The following is a 22,291-nucleotide window of genomic DNA, read 5'->3' on the forward strand; positions in this document are numbered from 1 at the left end:
TAACCTAGAATTAACCCATCACTGGAAAATCTAACCTAGAATTCATTGATTTAAATTTATGTTTATTCATCACAGTGAAATGGAATGTATCTCATTGCATTTGGCAGTCACTACAGAATTTTAAAGAAGTTGGTAAAAGTGGACTGGCCTGCTGACTGAAATACTATTGCTGAAAATGCAAGAAGGGGGTGACAAACCTTATATTGTTCGTGAAACAACCCCTGAGAATATTATCAATTGACAGTATCATGTGATTTGCTACATTGCAGTTACAAAAGAAGATGTGAACAGGAAACCAGTCAGATGGCAAAGACCGAGTGAGGTGGTGTAGTGGTTAACACACTGGGCTAGCAATTGGGAGAACGATGGTTCAAAGCAGTATCTGACAACAGAGATTTAGGTTTTCCGTGACTTCCCTAAATCGCTCCAAGCAAAAGCCGGGATGTTTCATTTGAAACGGCACGCCCAATTTCCTTCCCATCCTTAACACAATCCGAGCTTGTGCACTGTCTCCAATGACCTTGGTGTCGATGGGACGCTAAAACTAATCCTGCTTCCTACTTCGGATGGGAATGTCATAAAACAGCGTCCATTTGTTATGCGATTTAAAGAAAACTTTAACAAAGAGTTTAGAGCTCATAACTGTAACAAGGAAACAGAAACATCAACAAGATCTCACTGTCAAGCGCCTTGTACATGCCGGTCCTGCCTGTAACAAAGGAAAATTACAACGATTTGAAGTCCCTGTTCAGATCAGTGCTTCGCATACGGCACAGTGAAGATGTAAAATTCCAAGAAATTTCCAGAGGCATTTCTTCAATAACAGCTATTTTAAGTTATCTAGTTGTTGCACTAAAATAGTGATAAGGATTTACTAAAGAGATAGAATATCCTATGGAATTTAATTTTCGCATTTTATCTTTCCAGTTATTCCATACCGCTTATCTCACAGCTTACGGCAAAGTGCTTTGTCTTGCTGCACGCTCTTTGGCTCAGCTGGTTTCAGTGTTTACTGTTTACTGTGTAGTCAGCTGCTACCTCCTGCCCGTGGTTTTGCTGAAATTTTTGTGTGCCCTTCTCCAGGTAATTTGTGAACTGCAAACAAGAATAAGTGAAGAGAATTAACACGGTACTTCATTTCTATCACAATAACCGTTGAGTTTGAGGAGTGTAATAGTTCGCGAATATCTTGTGATGACGCTGTGGTAGCTATGTTTGAGGCAGCTGTCTTCAATTTTTTAGTGGGTACATAAGGATGAGATTTTATTCTGTATTTGTGGTCACATCACCTATAGTGTGCTTGGTGACGGTATGTGAATGTTGTAATTTTTCAGGTTATGTTCATAACAGCCAAATACCTGAGTTATTAGTTCTTGTTGTTTTTGGCCTGTCCGGTAAAATCGCTACGTGTATCTGTGTAAAAGAAACGTGAGAGTGTGACGTGTTGCCAGTAGCATTTTGTCTGTGACTGACGAGAAAACGTAGAAGTTCAAACATTCGCTATGTTAGTACGGTTATGTTGATTTACTTAGCTGTAGTAATGATTGTAATGATAATTTACTATGATGTGATGTAGACATATAGCGGCTCCAGCATTTTTTGTTTCGAGTGCCCAAAGTTACATTATTTTATGGTTTGATTATGTTCGCATGAAAGGAAATGCTGTAATTCTGTGGCATTTTGTTAGTTTTCACTTATTATTCGTGTCTCTAGTATTCGTCTAATCATATGTTAGTACCAGTTTGTTGTAGTGTGTGGGTTTTAATGGAGTTCTGTATAAGAATACTGTAACACTATTTATGAACTGGCGAAATACGACGTACAAATTAACTATAATTCGCCTAACATAAAGCATTACATGTCATCAGAACTTAATAGATCATCCATCATAGATACAGTTAGTAAGAAGTCGTTCCAGAAAATCAGTTGTGTAACAAAATACTAACCAATGTTTAATCTTCATGGTAATCAAGAATGAGAACATTCACACTGCAGTGTGCAATCTATGGTACATGTATATGGTTTTCTTTAATAGCAGGTAAAGATGCTAAAACGATATTTACTGTAAATGGAGTATACATTCGTGAATAAATACAGACGAAGAAAGTTTCAAGGTAATACCCATGTTGAAAATGCATATTCACTGATAAACAATCACTATGTCCAAATTTTCATCATGTCCCCATAAGACTGAAATTAACATAACAAACAAAATGTATAAAGAAATATTTGGTGTTATTAAGTAATTTTGATTGAATCTATTGACTGCTTTGATTGTTCTTAATGCTGAAGTTGTGCACACACAAAAAATACAAGTCTTCCATAATTGTTAAAATAGGACAGTGTCCATAAGCCAGTGTTACAAAGGAGCAGTAGCAATTGTAAATACTCAGTTTCCAGTACATGTTACATTAGGAGTGTTTTTTCTCTTCATGACCTGAGAAATGGAAGTTAGTTTATATCACTAAACACACTTTTCCTCAGCTACTTCAAATCTGTTTCCTACGTAATCACCCATTTGCTGTATCCAAGATGAGTGAAAATACTGCCATTGAGCTATACTTCATGGTAACAACAGAAAATGATTACAACTGTTCTTATCTGATTGCTTTTCAGTTTCAGACTGTAGAACTGAATCCATGGACCAGAAGCCAACTATGTGGATAAAAAAAGAGGGAACAGATGAAATAAAATCTGAGTTATGCTTCATGGTAAGTGGCTTACTTTTATTTCATAAGTGTTTCATTAACTTCTGTGTGCAGTATGGTGTGTGAATACATATAGTTGATGTCATACTGCTGTAAACATGAGTAATTGTGTTTACTAAAAAACTGATGAACTTTGTCTGAAATGACATTTTGCACAGTGCATTGAAATAGTCCTTCTATTAAACCTCACATAGAATTTAGCAAGATTTTCCATTTAAAGTTCAGTAAACATGGAAAACTTTTTTTAATGCACAACCCAATTATACTGATAAAGTGGTTGCCATAAAGTGGGTATATTCTGCTCTGATACACTTCTTTTAAATGAGAATGTTACTGTGCAACTCACGAATGACTATGACTATTGTGAATGTTAGCAGTGCCATTAAATTTATAAATGGTATGGGTGCAGTTAAAGCATTATTGCAGCGTACCATGGAATGGAATGAGAATTGTAATTTATTTATTGATGATATAAAATTATTTGTAAATTTTGAGTGACATTCACATGGTCACAAATCCGAGAAGTACACTTGCAGTACTATTAACATTAGGTGTTGACTTTGAATATGTGAACAATGTGTAAGTAGGGCTGTCAGCAGTAAAGTTAAATTTCAGACAAATATCACATGGAAGCATACATTGTTACACAGCTTGTAGGTGCAGAACGAATTTGTATGTCAGCAGCAAAGTTTTGATGAAGCCATGGGGTTACACATTAAATATTGACAGGTTTGTTCATAACCACTTTCTGCATTTGCTGCAAGTTGTTACACGTATTGTTTATGAAACTGCCAGAATGTTACAAATAGTGGTGTAAATAATCTTACATATACATGTCACTTAAAATCTGATGCAGTGCAGCCATTTGTAGGGTATTCAGTTATCAGCAGGCAAACAAATTCACATGGTGCCACTAGTAATTTTATTCTGCCAACTAGAAATGAGGGTCCTGATACAATCACGCAAACTACTTTGTACAGCCTGTGCTGAACATCTGATTCAACATTTCTCTTGGGTGCAACTGCAGAAGTACTGTGATAACATTAATGCAGCATTTGCATTTGAATATGTGAGTGCTTCGTTATAGTTTGTACAAAATATGCCAACAGCTTGCAGTTCATTTGACAAGCAGTATCACAATAATCCTAAACTGTCTCTGTGAGGGAACTATAGGAAAGTAAATACACTAAATTTTGTTAAATACAGTAAAAGAGTGGTTAGACCCAACATAGTTCAGGCTTTGGCTTTGACACCTGACATAATAATGGTTTGGCACCCAGAATGATATGTATGCACAACACACATCATGTGAATGAAAAGAAATTTGTGGAGTCATTGACCTTGGACCTGAACCTGATAACTAGTCAAAGGCTACAATGTTAAAATTTGGTGCTAGACCCCCTCCCCCTTGAAATATTGATTGTGGTGAGAGACTGATCCATAGTGCAGCTCAAGGCCTAGCCTAGGTTGCAAGGTGGCAGTGTGGCTGTGAGCTGACCAAGCCTAGAAATGTGAAATCCAAGTAAAGGATGTGGTAACAAATTAACCAGTAGCACAGCCTAATGTTTATCAAAAAACCCAAATGGTGCCCAGAATGTAACTTTTACATACAAGAAGTGTTCTCTTACATTGTGTGCAGTGTTAGTTGGACTGAACTTCCCTATGACCTTGAGAGATGCATGTAGACATATCAGATGAAAGTCACCTTCTTTGCCAAATTAATTAAAACTTAATTTTTGGTTGGTGTATATTTTGGGCAAGAGGACATGCTGGAAAGTAATGGCTCAAAATTTTTATTTGAAAATTATTGAAGCATTTTAATTAAAACAAACTTTATAAACATTTTACATCTCTATTCTTCATGTTTATATATTTATTTCAAACATAGTCACTGTGGCACTGAACACCTTTCTCCCAATGAGACACCAGGTTGTTGGTGTCATCACTGTAGAATGTTTAACTTTGTTGGTAGACCCACAGCCTCACCTCTGCTCACACCAATTCATCACTATCACGGTGAAGTCCTTGAAGGTGTTCTTTAGGTTTTGGAAACAGTTGAAAATTCGCTCGATCTAACTGGGACACTGGAGGATGAGCAATAATAATGAATCAAAGGTGTCACTGTTGCAGGTGCAAAAAAGTTGTGTATGGCCTGGCATTGTCATGCTGAAGGAGAAGCTGCTTCACGTGTGGATGAACTATTTTAATTTGTGCTCTGTGTTCTGAGGGTTTTCTCACGTGCTGATACGGTTAAATAACACAGACCCATGTTACACACTGCAGTTCAGAACTCTCCAGCAAGAGGGTGCTGCATATTGTCAGCAAAGTGGTAACATCAACAGAGTAATATGCATGACAACTGATATTAAGAACAGAATCAAAATTTTGCAGGCATTATTTTCTGGTATGCCCTTGTAATATATTGATGCATTTGACAGTTGCCTCGAATGTTGTGGAATGGTTGCCTTGACATTGCCCAGCATCCATTTGGAAGTAATAATACTAAATCTATATACACATCAGCCAAAACATTATCACCACTGATGTGCTATCAATATAAACGCATCCAGGCAATAGCACCTCACCTTGTCTCCTAGTCACACATGCACGGTACATGGAGTATCAGTGAGCATGCTGTCTGGGAGTAAAATAGGGAATGCACTCAATCTATCTGAGTTTGAGCAACAGCAGATTTTGATGGCCTGAAGGCTTGGGATGAGAATTTTGAAAGCTGCACAGCTTGTTGGATGTTTGAGGAGTGCTGTGGCAGTTGTATCCAACACATGGCAAAACAAAGGTGAAACCATGTCCAGACATTGTGGTTGGGCAAGTACCCCTTATGACAGATGGTAGACATCATAGGCTGGGGAGACTGATAAAACAACACAGGAAGCAAACTGTGGCATTACTAACATCAGACATTAATGCTGGGCAGAGTACAAGTGTGTCTGAATGCACAATGCTCCAAACACTCCTAATGATGATACTTTCCAGTTGATAATCCACAAATGAGCCAGTGTTAACACCATCACATCGACAACTACAACTGAAACAGGCATGTAACTATTGGTGCTGGATGTTGGCACAATGGCAGAGTACTGCATGATCTGATGAATCCTGATACCTTCATCATGCATTTGCGGGGTGTATTTCCATCACCTCACAAGGGGAGCAGGCCCTTACTGGTGGGGCCTGCATTATACTCTGGGAAATGTCCATGTGGGCACCCATGGTTCTAGTGGAGCTCGTGCAAGGCACAATGTCAGAAAAGGAGTATTGTGAATTGGTTGCAAAGCACGTCCACCCATTCTGTTGTTGTTGCGATCTCCAGTCCCGAGACTGGATTGATGCAGCTCTCAGTGCTGCCCTATCCTGTGCAAGATTCATCATCTCAGGGTAACTACTGCAATCCACATCCTGAATCTGTTTAGTGTAGTCGTGCCTTGATCTCTCTATGATTTTTACCTTCCACCCTTCCCTCCAATACTAAATCGATGATCTCTTGATGCCTCAGAACGTGGCCTACGAAACAATCCCTTCTTCTAGTCAAGTTCTGCCACAAATCCATCTTCTCCCCATTTCTATTCAGTGTCTCCTCATTAGTTACATGATCTACCCATCTAGTCTTCAGCATTCTTCAATAGCACCTTGTTTCAAAAGCTTCTGTTATCTTCTCGTCTAAACTAATTATCATCCATGTTTCACTTCCATACATGGATACACTCCATTCAAATACTTTCAGAAAAGATTTCCTGACACTTAACTGCATACTCGATGTTAACAAATGTCTCTTCAGGAATGCTTTCCTTGCCATTGCCAGTCTACATTTTATATCCTCTCTACTTCGACCATCACCAGTTATTTTGCTCCCCAAATGGCAAATCTCATCTACTACCTTAAGTGTCTTATTTTCTAGTCTAATTCTGTCATCATTGCCTGATTTAATTAGACTGCATTACATTATCATTGTTTTGCATCTGTTGACGTTCATCTTGTATCCCCCTGTGAAGGCACTGTCCATTCTGTTAAACTGCCCTTCCAGATCCTTGGCTGTCCCTGACTGAATTACAGTGTTGTCAGTAATCTTCAGTTTTTATTTCTTCTCCCTGGATTTTAATTCCTACTCAGAATTTTTCTTTTGTTTCCTTTATTGCTTGCTCAATATACAGATCAAACAACACCAGGTATAGGCTAAAACCCTGTTTCACTCCGGTCCCAACCACTGTTTCCCTTTCATGCCCCTCGACTCTTATAACTGCTATCTGGTTTCTGTACAAATTTTAAATAGCATTTCGCTCTCTGTATTTGATGGCTGCCACCTTTCAGAGTTTGAATGAGCCAGAACCTGACTAAGAGCTTGTCAGTATGTAAACAAAATTCCCAATGTTCAAAATAAAATCTGAATTTCTCAAGGGCAAACAGAACCGCCAAGACTTCCCATTCATACACAGAATATTTCATCTCCACAGGTGAAAGTTTTAAGGTCCATAGGCTATTGGGCATCAACCTGCCACACACCCCTTCCCATTCTGCTCCTGCAGGATGACAGCTGCCACTTTCTACTCCAGAAGTATTAGGGGTATCTCTGAGAGAACAGTAGCTCAAAATTGGGTATGGCTGATACTAGTGGTTTACTAAGTGCCACCTTAATGGCTTCATAAGATTCCGGATGACTTCCACCCCATTTGAAATTTCTTAAATCATTAAGGCATCTCACTAATTTAGTAAAAATTGGGTACAAACTTTCGAAAAAATAATTGTCATGCCCATGAACCATGCCACACCTTTCTTATTTCTAGGAGCTGGAAGTTTTTGCAAATCACTAGTATGCTCCTGTCAATTCTAATGCAATCAGTGGAACTAGGATGTTCCAAGAATGAAATGTATGTGCCAGTTTGATTTGAGATGGTTTCACAGTGTCTCACCTCCCTGTGGTAAACCAGGACTGCCTCAAGATGTTGATGTTCAGACAGACTAGAACTGTAAATAACCATGCCATCTAGGTAATTATAGGCACACTTGAACGTGAAATCATCCATAACACGATCTAGAAGGCAAGGAGCAACTCCCATTGACAAACCAAAGTGCACCCTGTTAAAAATCTTAGAGGTTCCAGTCTGTGCAGAAGGCAGTAATATGCTTGGAATCCTCTGTTAACATGATATGATAATATGTGAGATTGAGATGCAGGACAGTAAAATACTGAGCCTGACTAAACGAAGTAAAAGAATTATGCAGATTGAGAAGTGGCAGAGATTCCAAAACTATCTTCTCATTAACCGCATGATAACCTACAACTGTATGAAACACCCCACTGCTGCCCATAGATATTGAGAATATGGGAGAAGCATAGGTTGAGGGCCTGATGACCCCATTGAACAACATATTATTAATCAAAGTACATATACATTTCATCTTTGATGGAGAAAGCCTCTAAAGATCCTGCCTCTCTGAAATGTCATTTCTAAGGTGAATCTTGTACTGGATTTCATTGGTGACATCCAATCTGTGGTAAACAATCAAGTACTTCCAGTACCAGCTTCACCTCTACTGGACCAAGGTGACTGAGCTCAAATTGTGAACATTGTGGTAACACACTATGAATTCCTTTGACAACCTGACAGGAGCACAACGTGAACTTTTTCAGCTGGCTTAAATATAAAATAAACAACCCTGCCTTGACAATCTAACACCAACCCACTACCACTTACAAAAACACACTGCAAAATTAAGTTCACTGAAAGATTTTTAGTTACTATCCACTTCACAGGCCAAGAAAATTTTCCAATACTCAGTTTTGCCAACCAGAGGCAACATCTGCCCAGTGAGAGCTCAACATTGGGAGGACGGATGCAAACGAGGCAATTCACAGGTATGTTGGAACTCCAAATACCACAGATAATCCAAAAAGGAAACTGAACAACCAGAGTTGAGGAGAGTGCAGACTGGTTCCTGGTTAAGTTGTATCCAAAGGTAAGGCAGGGGTTCCCCTGCTTTGGACTTGGCACAGAGACAACACTTTGGCAGTAGAACACTACCATGCCTCTTCCATTACTTCTAATGCCAGCTGTTTGACTCCCCTTCCACAGAACTGGACATAGCGATGCAAAATGCCCCTCTATGTTACACCGGAAACACATCCTATGCTGGACTCGCATTCGGGACGACGACGGTTCAATCCTGCGGCCGGCCATCCTGATTTAGGTTTTTGGTGATTCCCCTAAATCCAGTGCCGGGATGGTTCCTTTGAAAGGGCATGACCGACTTCCTTCCCCATCATTCCCTAATCCAATGAGACCAATGACCTCGCTGTTTGGTCTCCTTCCCCAAACAATCCAATCCACATCCTATGCTTCTTCGTTACGCGTCGTCCCCTTTTAAATTGCCTGGAATCTCAATCCCCATTCTGATAATGACACTCCACATCACTGCTGGCTTGCAAAACTCTGGTTTCAATAGCAGACACCAAAGCCTCTAATTCAGTAAGATGTGCATTTATTAGTGAAGGTAATGCATGAATGGTCCTGTGGCTGCATTTTCTCTAATGTATTGTTGAGTATTTGTATCTCTGTGACTAGCAATTCCAAGGATGGAATGGTCATATGCATTCATCTATGTACATAGGAAAAAGTTCACGAGGAAACTGCACTAACCGTAAATGTTTATGCTTGAGCAGCCTTTTAATAAGAGGTTGCAATGTCAGCTCGATAATTGATTTCCACAACTTCCTCAATGTTGTACTTCATGTAAAATTAGACTGAAAACACGGCTTAACACGAGGTACAGTGCCTGAACAACAACATTATTGGAGATGGCCAGTGTCGGCGTGAAACATAGATTTGACCATGATCCACAGGATATCACCTGTCTTTAAATTCTAAATTGAAAGTTCCATTATAGTTTGAAGCAGTAACATTATTTGGTAAGGTAATTTCCCAAATGAATTCCCCTCTGGTCCATAAAGGTGTCTGGAGCATTACTACTACTACTTCCAGCAGTTATCTGTTGGTGGGAGAATCTTGTTCACCACCTATTGCTTCTAATTTGTCTAAATCAAGGTGGCTGACCCCACTTTGCAAGTCATGCACCAGCCCCTGTGACTGCAGAACTAATGTAGCCTGCTCAGTATAGAGATTACATTGTGGAATACCCCACAAGTGATCCCAATGGATCAATTGCACCTGAATTGTATGTATTTGCTTATGGAGGGGCTGACTACTTCATAAACACTCTACGTTCTGACACAAGGTTGTCATGGCCGGAGCTCAGTCAGCTAGTGCAACATATACCTCCCTGGTGCAGTTGGTACTAATCACCAAGGGGTTGTCTACACCGGCATGCAGATGAGCCACAAGTTCGGCAACACTGCTCTTACATGGGAGCTGACACACTTTTAATTAGTAGATAAACTGTTGCCTCTTCAATAAGGACAAAATGGAGTCATGGGATCCCATGTTCAGCAGTGGATACCCACACACACACACACACACACACACACACACACACACACACACACACACCTAATGGTGAATGACAGTATGGGTATACCTTCCCCCTCTACTTCCAGGAAAATAACCATCCTCTGTTACCAACCAAGCATCCTGTAGGAAAAGGGGAAATTAAGTGGAAGGACTGGACAGTTTGGGGTTCACGAGTCACCTTTGTTTATTAAAACATTTATTTAAGAAAATAACTAAAATCAGATACATTAGCAGGATTACAAACAACACTCCGAACTTTCGAAGTTTAGACATTATGCACCATAGTTTAGTGACAATTTAAATAAGGCAAGAGTTAAAGACAAAAGCTGTGTCTGACACCAGTTGATAGGTTTTAGGTTCAAACTTTCCACCTTCACAAACTACAACTCAGAAAATGTTTTAATAAATGAACAAATAATTATTTGGAAACAGATGACTCTTAAAGACAACACAGAAACATAACTCAGCTCAAAGGTTAAAACTGAATACCTATCCTGGAAGACAGAGCAATTTATAGTTGCCTCAGGACCCTGTGCACCACTGTGGGTTCAACTAGCGACAGGAATTTTTAGGATGAGTCCAGTGACCAGCGTACTGGTGGAAGCTGGTGTCCCTCCGTTCCAGATCAGATGAGCACAACTGCTCACCAGTTATGCAGCACTTATTGGTAGTTACCCTGAGCATCAGAATTACTGTCTCCTTGTTCCGCCTACGGCAGTCCATCTCCCTCATAGGTGGCCCAGATCTGGGCTAATGATTGCAGTTCACGTGCGGACCCTTTGCTCCAAACTGGAGTCCTTCCCTTTACCACCTCTATTTGAGGTCCGTTCACATACGCCTCCATGGTGTACGCCTTGGCTGCAGCTTCACCTGGACCTTTCACATTTACCTACAGACTCCATTAACCTTGCGGCTCTCTGCTGTCACTTCCTCTCGATTCTTGACATGTTCCAGGGCTCTGAAGTGGTTTAGACTGCCAGCTCGATGGCTAATGGTCGCGTTGGCTTTGCATACGTGCACGGCGGCCGTATTGAACAAATTTCTTACCTGAGGGCTTCAGTGTATTCACTGCAGAGCTGGTGGCCATTTCTTGTGCAGTTCAGTATCTCCATTCATGCCCTGGGGAGTCTTTTCTTTTATGTACTGACTCTTTGAGCAGCCTACAAGCTGTCATCGAGTGCTACCCTCATCATTCTTTGGTAGCTACCATCCAGGAGTCAGTCTATGCCCTGGAATGGTCCAGTCATTCAGTGGTGTTTGCCTGTACCCCTGGTCACGTCAGAATCCCAGGAAATGAACTTGCTGACAGACTGGCCAAACAGGATACACGGAAACCATTTCTGGAGACAGGCATCCCCGCAACTGACCTGTGTTCGTTATTACGCCGCAGGGTTTCTCAGCTTTGGGAGATGGAATGGCAAAAGTACACACAACAAACTATGAGCCATTAATGGGACCAAGAATGTGTGGAAATCCTTGATGAGGGCATGCCACAGGGACTCTGGTTCTCTGCAGGCTCCGCATTGGCCATGCATGGGTGACCCACGGCTACCTCCTGTGCCGTGAAGACCCGCCACAGTGTCAGTGTGGTGCCCGGTTGACAGTGGCCCACATTCTTCTGTTGTGTCCTTCTTTGGCTGCCCTGTGACTTCATCTTTTGTTGCCAGACCCGTTATCATTGATTTTAGCAAACAGTACCTCATCGGCTGATTTGGGTTTATGTTTCATCTGTGAGGGTGAGTTTTATCATTCTATCTGAGTTTTAGTGCCTGTCCTTTGTCCCTCTGTGTCCTCCACCCTAGTGCTTTTATGGTGAAGGTTTTAATGTGTTGCAGGGTGGCAGGCTTTTCCTTTTTATTTTTGTGGTCGGCCAGCCACTGTAATCTTCTTTCATGTTCTACTCTCTTCTGTTTCTAGCGTCTCTGTTCTCTTGTCCTCTTTTGCCCCTTTTAGTGTTCATTGCCTTTCCTTCATTCTTGTTGTGTTTTCTTTCTTTCTGTTTTGTGTTATATATCTCATTTAGTTTATTCTCGCACTTGTGGCATTGTTTTATTAGGAACAAGGGACCAATGACCTTGTAGTTTGGTCCCTTTCCCTGTGTTTTAAACCAACCAGCCAACGTTAGCAGCCACAGTATGATGAGCACACCCTGAGTCCAGGTCCAAAACAGTGTGCCACAGCAGTAGAAAACTGGAACAGATTAGGGGAGCATCTAAATTTTACTATCATTCTCACTTGATACAGTCACATGACCACAGTATTTATGCAGATCAATGGATTCATCAGATGATTCTCATCAAAAACTTGGTCTAAGGCTTAACATGGTCACACTTCAGTGTTCAGGATTACCAAATCATCGAATCCACTGCTGAACATGGGGAATTGAATAGCAATAACAAACTTGTTTGGTTGCTAGACATTACTCTAATCCCTTCCAAGGCAATGCCACAAGGTATTATGTCGTGCAACACAACCCAATTCGGGCAGTTTTTCAGATGAGAAAGCTCCTTGCATAATGTGTCTTCCAGTGAGAAGAACCAACAGCAAATACAGATAGCCAAGACCACACCAATGTTCCGTCTTTTGATAACTCCTGTACCTGCGACTATTAACTTGACACAACTGTTAAGGGCTACCAGTCACTCCAATCTGTCATGTTCGGCTTAATGGCAAATACTGTCTACATACCCAGTGCAGCTCTACCATGCCCCATGATGCCACAAGCTCCAACCAAAAGAAGTGACATACACCAGGTGTGGGGTGGGAATTCAAAGAGGTAGCCTACCATGGCTGTATTCTATCTATCTTCTGTCCAGCATCTCTTATAGGTACCCTCTTTGCATACACCATGTTGCTTCATTATTGCATCGATACACTCTCTGAAAGTTGAGTGGTCTACTGTGTTTCTATCAGTAAGGTAATTTCCAATCAAAAACTGTTCTTTGGTTGCTAATTATCTAACATTATCAACAAATGATATCAGTTTAATGATTTTTCAGTCTTGATATGTTGGTGCTGCTCCATCAATAATGTTTCCAGAACTTTGTCTTCTTTTGAGATCAGCAAGTAAAACCCATAGTTTAGATGCATTGAATGAATGGGACTGGTTCAGCCTGTAGCCTATGCTCTCTTTTTTGCACTGTTAGAAACGTGGTTGCCCCACCAAAAGGAATTCGTGAAGTTAGAATAGTAGTAAGTAGTGTGCGAAGGTAGCGCGTGTGCATGTGTTCGCATTTTTTAAAATAATTTTGTCACAAATGAGTGGTCAATGAAACAAAACTGTTCTAGATATTTTACAATTCTGACTGTAAAAGTAATTAGTGATGTTGCACTTGACAGTCCAGTTCCTGCTCCCCCACACAATTGGTGTACACTGTATTGTGTCATTTGATATGAACAACATTGATTTCATTGTTTCTGGTAGTAGCTGTGTTATTTTATTTGATTGCACTATCGTTATATGCATATGAAGATAATGAAGTTAGAAAATGTAATTGAAAACAGCATAGAGAGAAGGCTGAAGTTGAAGATCATAATGAATTTTCAAAGGCATTGTCATTAATCAGTCTTAAAATTCTTTGCTGCCTCCCATTGAAATATACCATAGTGAACTCATCATCCAGAATTTCGAACTCACAAGAGAACACTTAACCAGAACTACTATTTAGTTATTAATTAATATGGCAGTTGGGGTTCATATATGTGATACATTTTATATAATGTGGGAGGACTGTAACTGCTTAAATGTACTCATTACAGTTTGTTTATTTTTACCACAGGCCCAAGTTTACCCATTCAGCATGAATGTAAAAGAAGAGTTGGAGGAGGGTGCGAATAAAGAGGTAATCTTAGAATTTGTGACTGCATAGAATTAATCATTGTTGAGTTGTGGTGAAAATGAGGTGGTTATCAATTGTGTGTTCACTTTAGCAATTCTGTTTTTACTTTAGGGTGAAGATGATAACACTTACATTATTATAGTATGCCCCAGGTAGGAAATGAGGAAACAGGTAAAATAGAATATTTTGTTACACACTACCCCATATGGATTTAAACATCTTTGAGCAGGTGAAGTAGTTTAGCTTGTGAGTTTGTAGAATTGATTCTTTACATTATAAGCACAAATAAAAATTGCATGAGATTGCATTGATAAAGTTATATGAAAATTGGTACCAAGTCCCAAGAGTCAAGCTGTGATTTCCTGTTTTAATGATTAGTTCCCTTAATGGTTCAATGTATGTGAACTCCAGCAATGGATGTTTTTATTTGCCACATGGTACTGCTGTGGCATTTACACAATCATTCAAGGAAAATCTACACAAAGTAGTGCAGAAAAAGCAGGTGATCCTAACCTATTGAGTAGAGACAAAGATGTCCGTGCATACATTGCAAGTGGTATGGACAGGCAGTCTTGTGAAGTACTTTTCAACAGTTTTTGAAAACTGTTATAAGCTGCTAGTTTAATAGCCCACACAAAATTGAAGTACTTCAGACCTTGTAACTACGAACAGTCATGTCCTTATAGATGGTACAAGTGCTGAAAGGGGTTATTGATCATGCCAGGGCAGCAACAATGCTAAATGAAGTTAATGAATCCTTCAAGAAGGCTAGTAGAATAGATTTGCTAGAAATAGCAGGTAAGTAGGACTCCTGTGCTGGGGACATAGTAATAGGATCCCTGGAATAGAGCAGCAACTGGAAGAGTTGGAAACAAAATAGTTGCCATGTCCACATGGAATTACAAATCATTTGTCCAGAGAGTACTCTACAGCATTGGCCTCTTACTTAGCTTGCAGTTATTGCAAATCTCTCGCCTAGTGCAAAGACCCAGGCAGCTGGGGAAAAGTTCAGGTGGCTTCTGTATATAAGAATAGTAAAAGAATGTACCTGCAGAATTACAGACAAATTTCATAACACTTATTTGCTCCAGAGTTACTGAAGGTATCCTCAGTTCGAATATAATTAATTTCTTTGAGACAGAAAGGTTTCTGTTCACAAATCAGCATGGATTTTGTGCAATACTTATCTTGGTCTTTTGTAAAATTATATACTGTGAACCATGGATGACAGGCAACAGCCTGGATTCCACATTCCTACATTTCCAGAAAGCATTTGACACGGTACCCCACTGCATATTGTTAATGGAGGTATGAGCATACGGAATAGGTTCCCTGATATGTGAATTGCACAAAGACCTCTCAAGTAACAGGGTGTGATGAATGGCAATTGTAGAAATATTAAATTGAATGTAGATGAGTAGGAAAAAAAAATTCATAATGTTAGAATAAAATATTGGTACTGTACAGATTGACAATCTGGTCAGTACAATGTTTAGGCATAACATTGCAAAGTGATAGGAGTCACTATCAATGGAAAATAAATTTTTATTCATATCTGATCTTTACACATAAAATATGCATGTGTTGTGTATTCTTTTGGACATGTCCATGGGGACAAACAGTATTTTGATCCTGTAGCCACAATTACTCAGGGAACAAAGGAAGTAGAGACATTAGTTGTCTGTGGGCATTAATTTACATCAATGGGGAGGGTTAAAAATTTGTGCTGGACTAGCATTTGAACCAGAGTATCATGCTGACAAGGCAGATGCACTGACGACTATGCCATCTAGACACAGTGGTCATCACATATGCATGGACTACTCTAGCATGCTTCGTCTCAGACCCAAATTCTCAACTTATTCACTCACCACCGATGCAGTGCTCATGCTCCTGATCCTCATTACACATGGTGTCTCACTGGTCCCTCGAAGAGTTTGTGGTGTACATCTACACTGAAAGGATCATTGACTGACATCACCTTAATTATGTATGTGGTGTCCATTCTTTTGGACATATCAATGTATCGTCACATCCTGTTCCAACAATCTGAACATGTTTTCCTTACTGCACTCCTTTGGCCAGCATTGTGGACATGAATGTGTAATATCGGCATTCCATATTTATGATCATTTCTTGGTAAAACCAATTGTTACAAGGTGGTACAATTCTGCTTGCTGGGGTCAGCCACAAAAATGGGGACAAACATTCAGCCAGTGTGATATTCCTCCTCTCATTGTGCCATTTCTGTGAACACTCACTCATTGTGCAGCAGCATCACTGCATCTGAAGGCAGCAACAATGCATACTGGGAGCATTAAGTGACAATACCAATACCTGGTTTCTTCTACTGGTGTGAATAAAATATGCTTATGTTTCAGTAGGTAATTGTGCATCCCTTACAGTGCTCTGCTGGTGTCACATACTGCGGTTTGAACTTCTTAGACAAGCAGTTGCTGGCCATTCAAAACAAACAAAAGAAGACTATTCAATAGACTGCACAAATCTACACGTTACAGTTTTGTATGAGATTACATCTCCGAAACGTACTCCTTGCTGCTGCATAGGGCCCTACCATTTTCCACAGAATATGTAGTGGAGATTACAAAACTAATAAAAGGTCTGATCTGAGTCTTAAACTTTGCTCCAAATTAGGTGATAGCTCATCTGCAGTTTGACTCTACAGATTAAAAGATATTCTTTTGCCTCACTAAGAAATGTTCATTGCTTCTTCAGCCAACAGCAAAAAGTGAGCCTAGGATGTCCTCAGAGTCCAATCAACAGATTTTGTTGTTGTACATGAGCCACAGTTTGGAGCTTGCAAATAGAACTTACACCAGATCTCACATGAAACAGTGGTCGATACAGAAAAACCTCAAGGAGGGGGCACTAAAGATATCTTGAGCTACCTTTACTTTCACTGTGATTATTTTTTTGTGAAGTCACATGAAAAGTTTAAGAAAGTCTTATTTGAACTGATTATACACATATACAAGACAATGGCATCTTATGATACAAAAAAGTTGCAATTGTGTTTCTCATCCTTAAATGATGAATTCTATGCAACTATTCTTCCTAGCGAATTGGTTAATTACGTTGTCAGTAGGACAATCAGTGTGAGGGTGAGTGTCCAACAGAGATAAGTCATTAAGTCAGTCCTTCATCACTGTCGACCTCTGCCATGTTGAAAAACTTCTTTCTACTGTAGCAATAGTTGCAGGTAGACATGCAAATATTTTGTACAGTGTGTGCAAAGTAGGATAGATCTATGACAGAGAGACAATGCTTGCATAACAGAATCACAGTCATTAAGGGCATTTATGCTTGTTTGCTTGCATTGAAGAATCTGTCCCATTAGTCTCTTTTTAAACAGTGTGATTCTTCTTCAGAGAATGGTAGTTCAGTTAAGCACTGATTCAGTTTCTGTGCCAGATCATTACCATCATGTTTCACTAGTTGTGAAGGCAAAAGTATGTTGAATTCTAAATAATAAATATTTTCTTCAGCAAAACGTTCTCCATGTCAGTCGTAACATGGTCCAGTTTTTTTTCCAATATGTCATAGCATCATCATTATGATCAGTTTTCCCTGTGTCTTTGTCTGCCTGTAAGACAGGAACACTCATCTCCACATGTAACTGTTCCATAACTGCCTTTACCTCTTTAACAGTACGAGCAAAGTGGCTATCAGCATTAGCTCTCATGCCGTCATAAACCTTGGACGTCAAATATGATTTTGCTTTTGCCATTGCGACGTCCAAGACAGGGTCTTGTAAGATTTTACTGACTGGATGTGTTATGCGCATAATGTCATGCAGTGTAAACAGAGTGATAAGAAACCTGCAATTAGAAAGAGCTCAAAGGAAAATATTGGTTTTGGCAGCTGTAGTTCTATCCATCGAACACTGTATTTCTTGAAGAACTTCGCAAACTGTTTGGAGATTAGCTGCGAATTGAATAACAGCGTCATGTCGCTCAACCTATCTTGTTTGACAATATGATTGGAGTGAGTGTTGTGTCTCCTCAAGGTTGCAAACCGTTTGCTAGACACTGTAAAGACCGATACTACTTCTTCAATGGTACCAAGTGAGTTTCTCACACTTGTAACTTCACAACTGCGAGAGACAGCAAGGTGGAGCTGATGACTTCGACAACGGTGCTACTTGCACGTTGATAACTTTCTTTTTTATTGTAGCCACAGCTCCTTTCAATTCTGACATATTAACTGAGCAACCATCACAGTCTATACACACATGGTTCTCCAGGGACAGAGAAAGGCTTTCCATTCTTCTTAGAATTGTAGTACCTAATAATTCACCAATAACACTACATTCATCTTGACACTCTTGAGGTTCATCATCAATGTTTCAACTGCAATCCTTGTCTTTATTGATGTCAATGAAACTCAAAAATCTTTCATGTAATTTGCCGTCACCATCAACATATCTTGCAGCTAAACTCAGTTGGGTGATGTGTGCTATGTCTATAGTCTCATCGAAGATTATGCTGTAATAACAACAATATTTGATTTCCTCCAGTTATCCCGATAACATCACTGTTTCACAGCATGAAATAAGTTCGTTAAATGTTGTTTTATGTATGTGAGTGGCATTTGTTTTAGTGGTCTCAATGTGATATTTTAGTTGCAAGTCTCCAGTGTAAATTCTAAATCTTAGAAAAGCTCTAAAGTTTCCCGTGTTACTTACTATACTTTCACAATCATTATCATTTTATAATAGACTCTCATGATCTCTACGCCACCACAGGGGAATATTTTGCTTTCCATGAGATATGATTGTTTTTATTATAGGTACAAGATGGTCTCTGTTTTCCCTAATGCTTTCCATTCTCTGTCTTGACAATTGATTTATGACATAAAATTTGCATTCCTCATGTTGCCAAAAATAATTTTGCATCTGTTGATGCTTCAACATGGTACTTAAGCTGAGTGTGTCTCAAGGTCACCATCTTCACCAGTAAGTTTGGCAAACTTTGTTAGTGGTTCAGTCACAAGTTTCTTGGCGATAATAGGTTTCTTTCCTCCAGCCATTTTATTATTCACAAAAATTGAACAGTTAATGCAAAGAAATCCTTTTCTAATTTGTGAGAACACCAGCCGGGGATGCTGTTCAAAATGATTATCATGCACTTGTCTATGTTCAATTCACTGTTCAAAATGATTATCATGCACTTGTCTACATTCAACTCGCTCTCTTGTTGTGCTCAGAAGTAGGAAAGACATCATTTTCCAGGTTTCTTTGAAGCTGTGAGAAGCTTGTGTTTTATATCATCATTAATTTTTCCTGATGCTAATATATCCAAATAATTGACAATATCCATGGGATTAAAGAAATCAGTCGATGAACTTTGTTGTGGAAGTTTTGACGAAGTGCTGGCACTGCCTTTACATCTGGCAGTGTTTTTGCAGCTGAATGGTGACTGGAATCACCAGATGTTTGTACTTTTTTCTTTATTACATGCCGATTCATTTTATTAGATTGTTAAGATGTAGGTAAAATTAGATACCAGATATTCTCGAATACACACTTCATTTGCACTGAAAAATTCAACACGGGTACATTTAGCACTAAAACACACTCGGCCACACTCCCCATATTTCTATCACTAAGCACAATACTGAATGATGTCTGTGGTAATAGCCAAAAGTGCAGTTGTTCACTTTTTATCACTTCCAAGTTATTGCAAAGATTGTAGCTTTCAAACTGACTAGCTGGCAGCAACTCTGCTTCTCATATATATGTGACTCAGTTGTTTTGAGAACATTCACTGCCAGAATGTCAAATGAACTTTCGGCCACTTGTAAGTCACACTGGTGATGTCCCCCCCCTCCCCCCCTGAGCTAAATTTTCAACAGGTGCTTGTCTAAATCATATGGCAGTGGTGGCTACAGCAGGGTCAAGATGAATGACAAAATTAGTAAATGAGGACAAGGCTCTCACATTCCCACAAACAAGCAAAAGCTAAATACAGATAGAGAAAAGCTTACAGTATTGGTTTCCACACAGAAAGGCACAGTAAAAGAAAATTATTAGCACAAATATATTTATGCACCTGCTAATATTGCTACTGCAGAAGTGCTGTATTTGTTCCACACACATTGCACCACTCAGTTAGCTTTTTTTTTTCCTTTACAGCAAATGCCACGATAATCTTTCAGTTGAGTGGCCCAAAAATTAAACTTTTTATGCAATTCTTTTGTAGGGATAAATTTGTGATACTGGACATGGTGGATGCAGAGAAAGTCCACCCATCAAGTAAGAGATTTCAGGAAAATCATGGAAGAACAAATATGGATGTAACAAGAGGGAAATTGCTGTAAACTTAACTTCAGTGGCGTGCATAGATATTCACTGACAGCTATAATTCTACCAAGAGTGTGACTGCATCATTACACTATTTGACTCGGAAAAGTGAAGAAGAGTAAAACAGCTGTGGATTTGTACTCTACGGCACACGAAACAAGTGGTCACTGCTTTTTACATCAAAGGCTATTCCTTGTGCCTGTTCATTAACACTGATAATTTCTCTCTAGTTTCAGGTTCCTAGGACAAAGAGCATGGATGTCCAGATGGCATATATGTGAGTTGTTTTCTGTGACTTCTAAAGGATTGCTAGTGGTGCAAGCAAAACGATATTTATTTTTATTTGTATGGGTTAAAGACAAATTCACAATTACAATCAATTGTAAAATAATTAAATTTGTCACTTACATAGGATCCATAATTCACCACTTCAGTACTGTGACTGTGTCACTGGAAAGAAGCAGAAGGGTCTTTTAGGGTGATTCATTGGCTGAAAAGGTCAAGGTGATGGTATTCAGATGGGATGTGAAATTTTAGGTCTCTCGCCCCCCCCACCCCTACCCTTCCCCCCTTTGTTGTGCTTAAAATGTCTGGAGTTTGGGCACATCTTTGCATTGCAGCACTAACTCCATCTGTAAAGACTGTGGATGAGTATTGCTTGCAAATGCCTCGTGTGCCTCTCCCCATCTGTGTCCTTTGTAGAAAGCTCGCCAGATTACACTGTTTTCTAGAGAGTGAAGAAAGAACAAGAATACAAGACTCAGGACAAGCCTACTGACAGAGATGCCAAAAGGATGTGCAAGCAGTTGCCCCCAGCATGTACTCAATGTCATATGCTACAGCTACAAAAACATTTCCCCTTTGCCAATGGAACTTCTGCCTGTTACTGTTTCTGTAGTGTGTTCTCAGGGCCACTCAACCATCACTGCCCCCCTGATGGTTTGGAGGCTCCCCTTTTGCTGCTTTCTCCACACCTGCTTTGGGCCCGATAGCTTCCCGTCCACCAGGGACATATGTCCCCACCTCCCAGCCTGGAGACAAATGAGCTTCTGGCTTCTCTTGCCAGGAAGGGGTCCTTGGGGACACTTCCTTCCCTGGTTTGCACTGGTCTACAACTGAACACCAGCAGGTGGCTGAAGGACCCACAGGCTGTTGCTCACACTGCTTTACGATCATCATCTTTACCTGAAACTGATTCAGAGAAGCCCTTGGCATCATCAAAATTCTCTAAGGAGAAGACAAGTGCTTAAAGGAGGAGGACCTTCCAGTGGACTCCCACACTGGTAGATCCCACCTGTTCAACATCTGTGGCCATGGCAGAGATTCCAGCAACCCCTGAGGCCCCAGTTTGCTCCACACAATGGAACTCTGAATAGAGTTTGCACATATGTTCTGGATACACTGTATAGCAAACGTTAGCCCCCTTGATACAGCTTTGGAGGCTGTGACTGTTCGGGTAAGTGCATTTCAGTACAGTACTGTCTGCAGTGTTTACCTCACTCCTAATGATAAAGCATCTCATGACATACTATTTCCATTGGTTTCTCATCTCCCCCCCCCCCCTCACCCCCCAATCTTTCCTAATCTTGGGCAATTTAAATACACGCAACCCTATGTGGGTTTTAACCATGATCACTGGTTGTTGTAAGGGCCTCTGAAAGTTACTGGCACAACTTTAACTTTGCCTGTTAAATACTGATACCCCACACACTTCAGCATGGCACACAGTTTTCTCTGTCATTGACCTTTCCATTTGCAGCTTTTGGCTTCTCCCATCCATCCACTGGGGAGTTCATACTGACCTGTGTGGTATCAACCATTCCACAATCTTCCTGTCCCTTCCTCAGCATCACTCCTCTGGATGCATGCCCAGATGGGCTCTCAACATTGCTGACTGGAGTGCTTTTGCCTTTCATGTTGGCCTTGACTCCCTGCTGCTTG

General features: G+C 40.1%; 1 protein-coding gene across 1 annotated transcript in view; it reads left to right on the top strand.

Annotated features, from left to right (window-relative positions):
* The first annotated feature begins 999 nt into the window (after positions 1–999).
* The window catches only part of LOC126108610 (zinc finger protein 492-like), a 138,821-nt gene continuing 117,529 nt past the window's right edge, over positions 1,000–22,291 (top strand). Inside the window, exons 1-3 of the mRNA XM_049913913.1 lie at positions 1,000–1,083; positions 2,623–2,711; positions 13,969–14,031. Of these exons, the coding sequence (XP_049769870.1) occupies positions 2,640–2,711; positions 13,969–14,031 (135 nt within the window). The 5' untranslated portion in view covers positions 1,000–1,083; positions 2,623–2,639. The remainder of the gene's footprint in view (positions 1,084–2,622; positions 2,712–13,968; positions 14,032–22,291) is intronic.

This window comes from Schistocerca cancellata, chromosome 11 (genome assembly GCF_023864275.1).
Source record: "Schistocerca cancellata isolate TAMUIC-IGC-003103 chromosome 11, iqSchCanc2.1, whole genome shotgun sequence".
Taxonomy (NCBI): domain Eukaryota; kingdom Metazoa; phylum Arthropoda; class Insecta; order Orthoptera; family Acrididae; genus Schistocerca; species Schistocerca cancellata.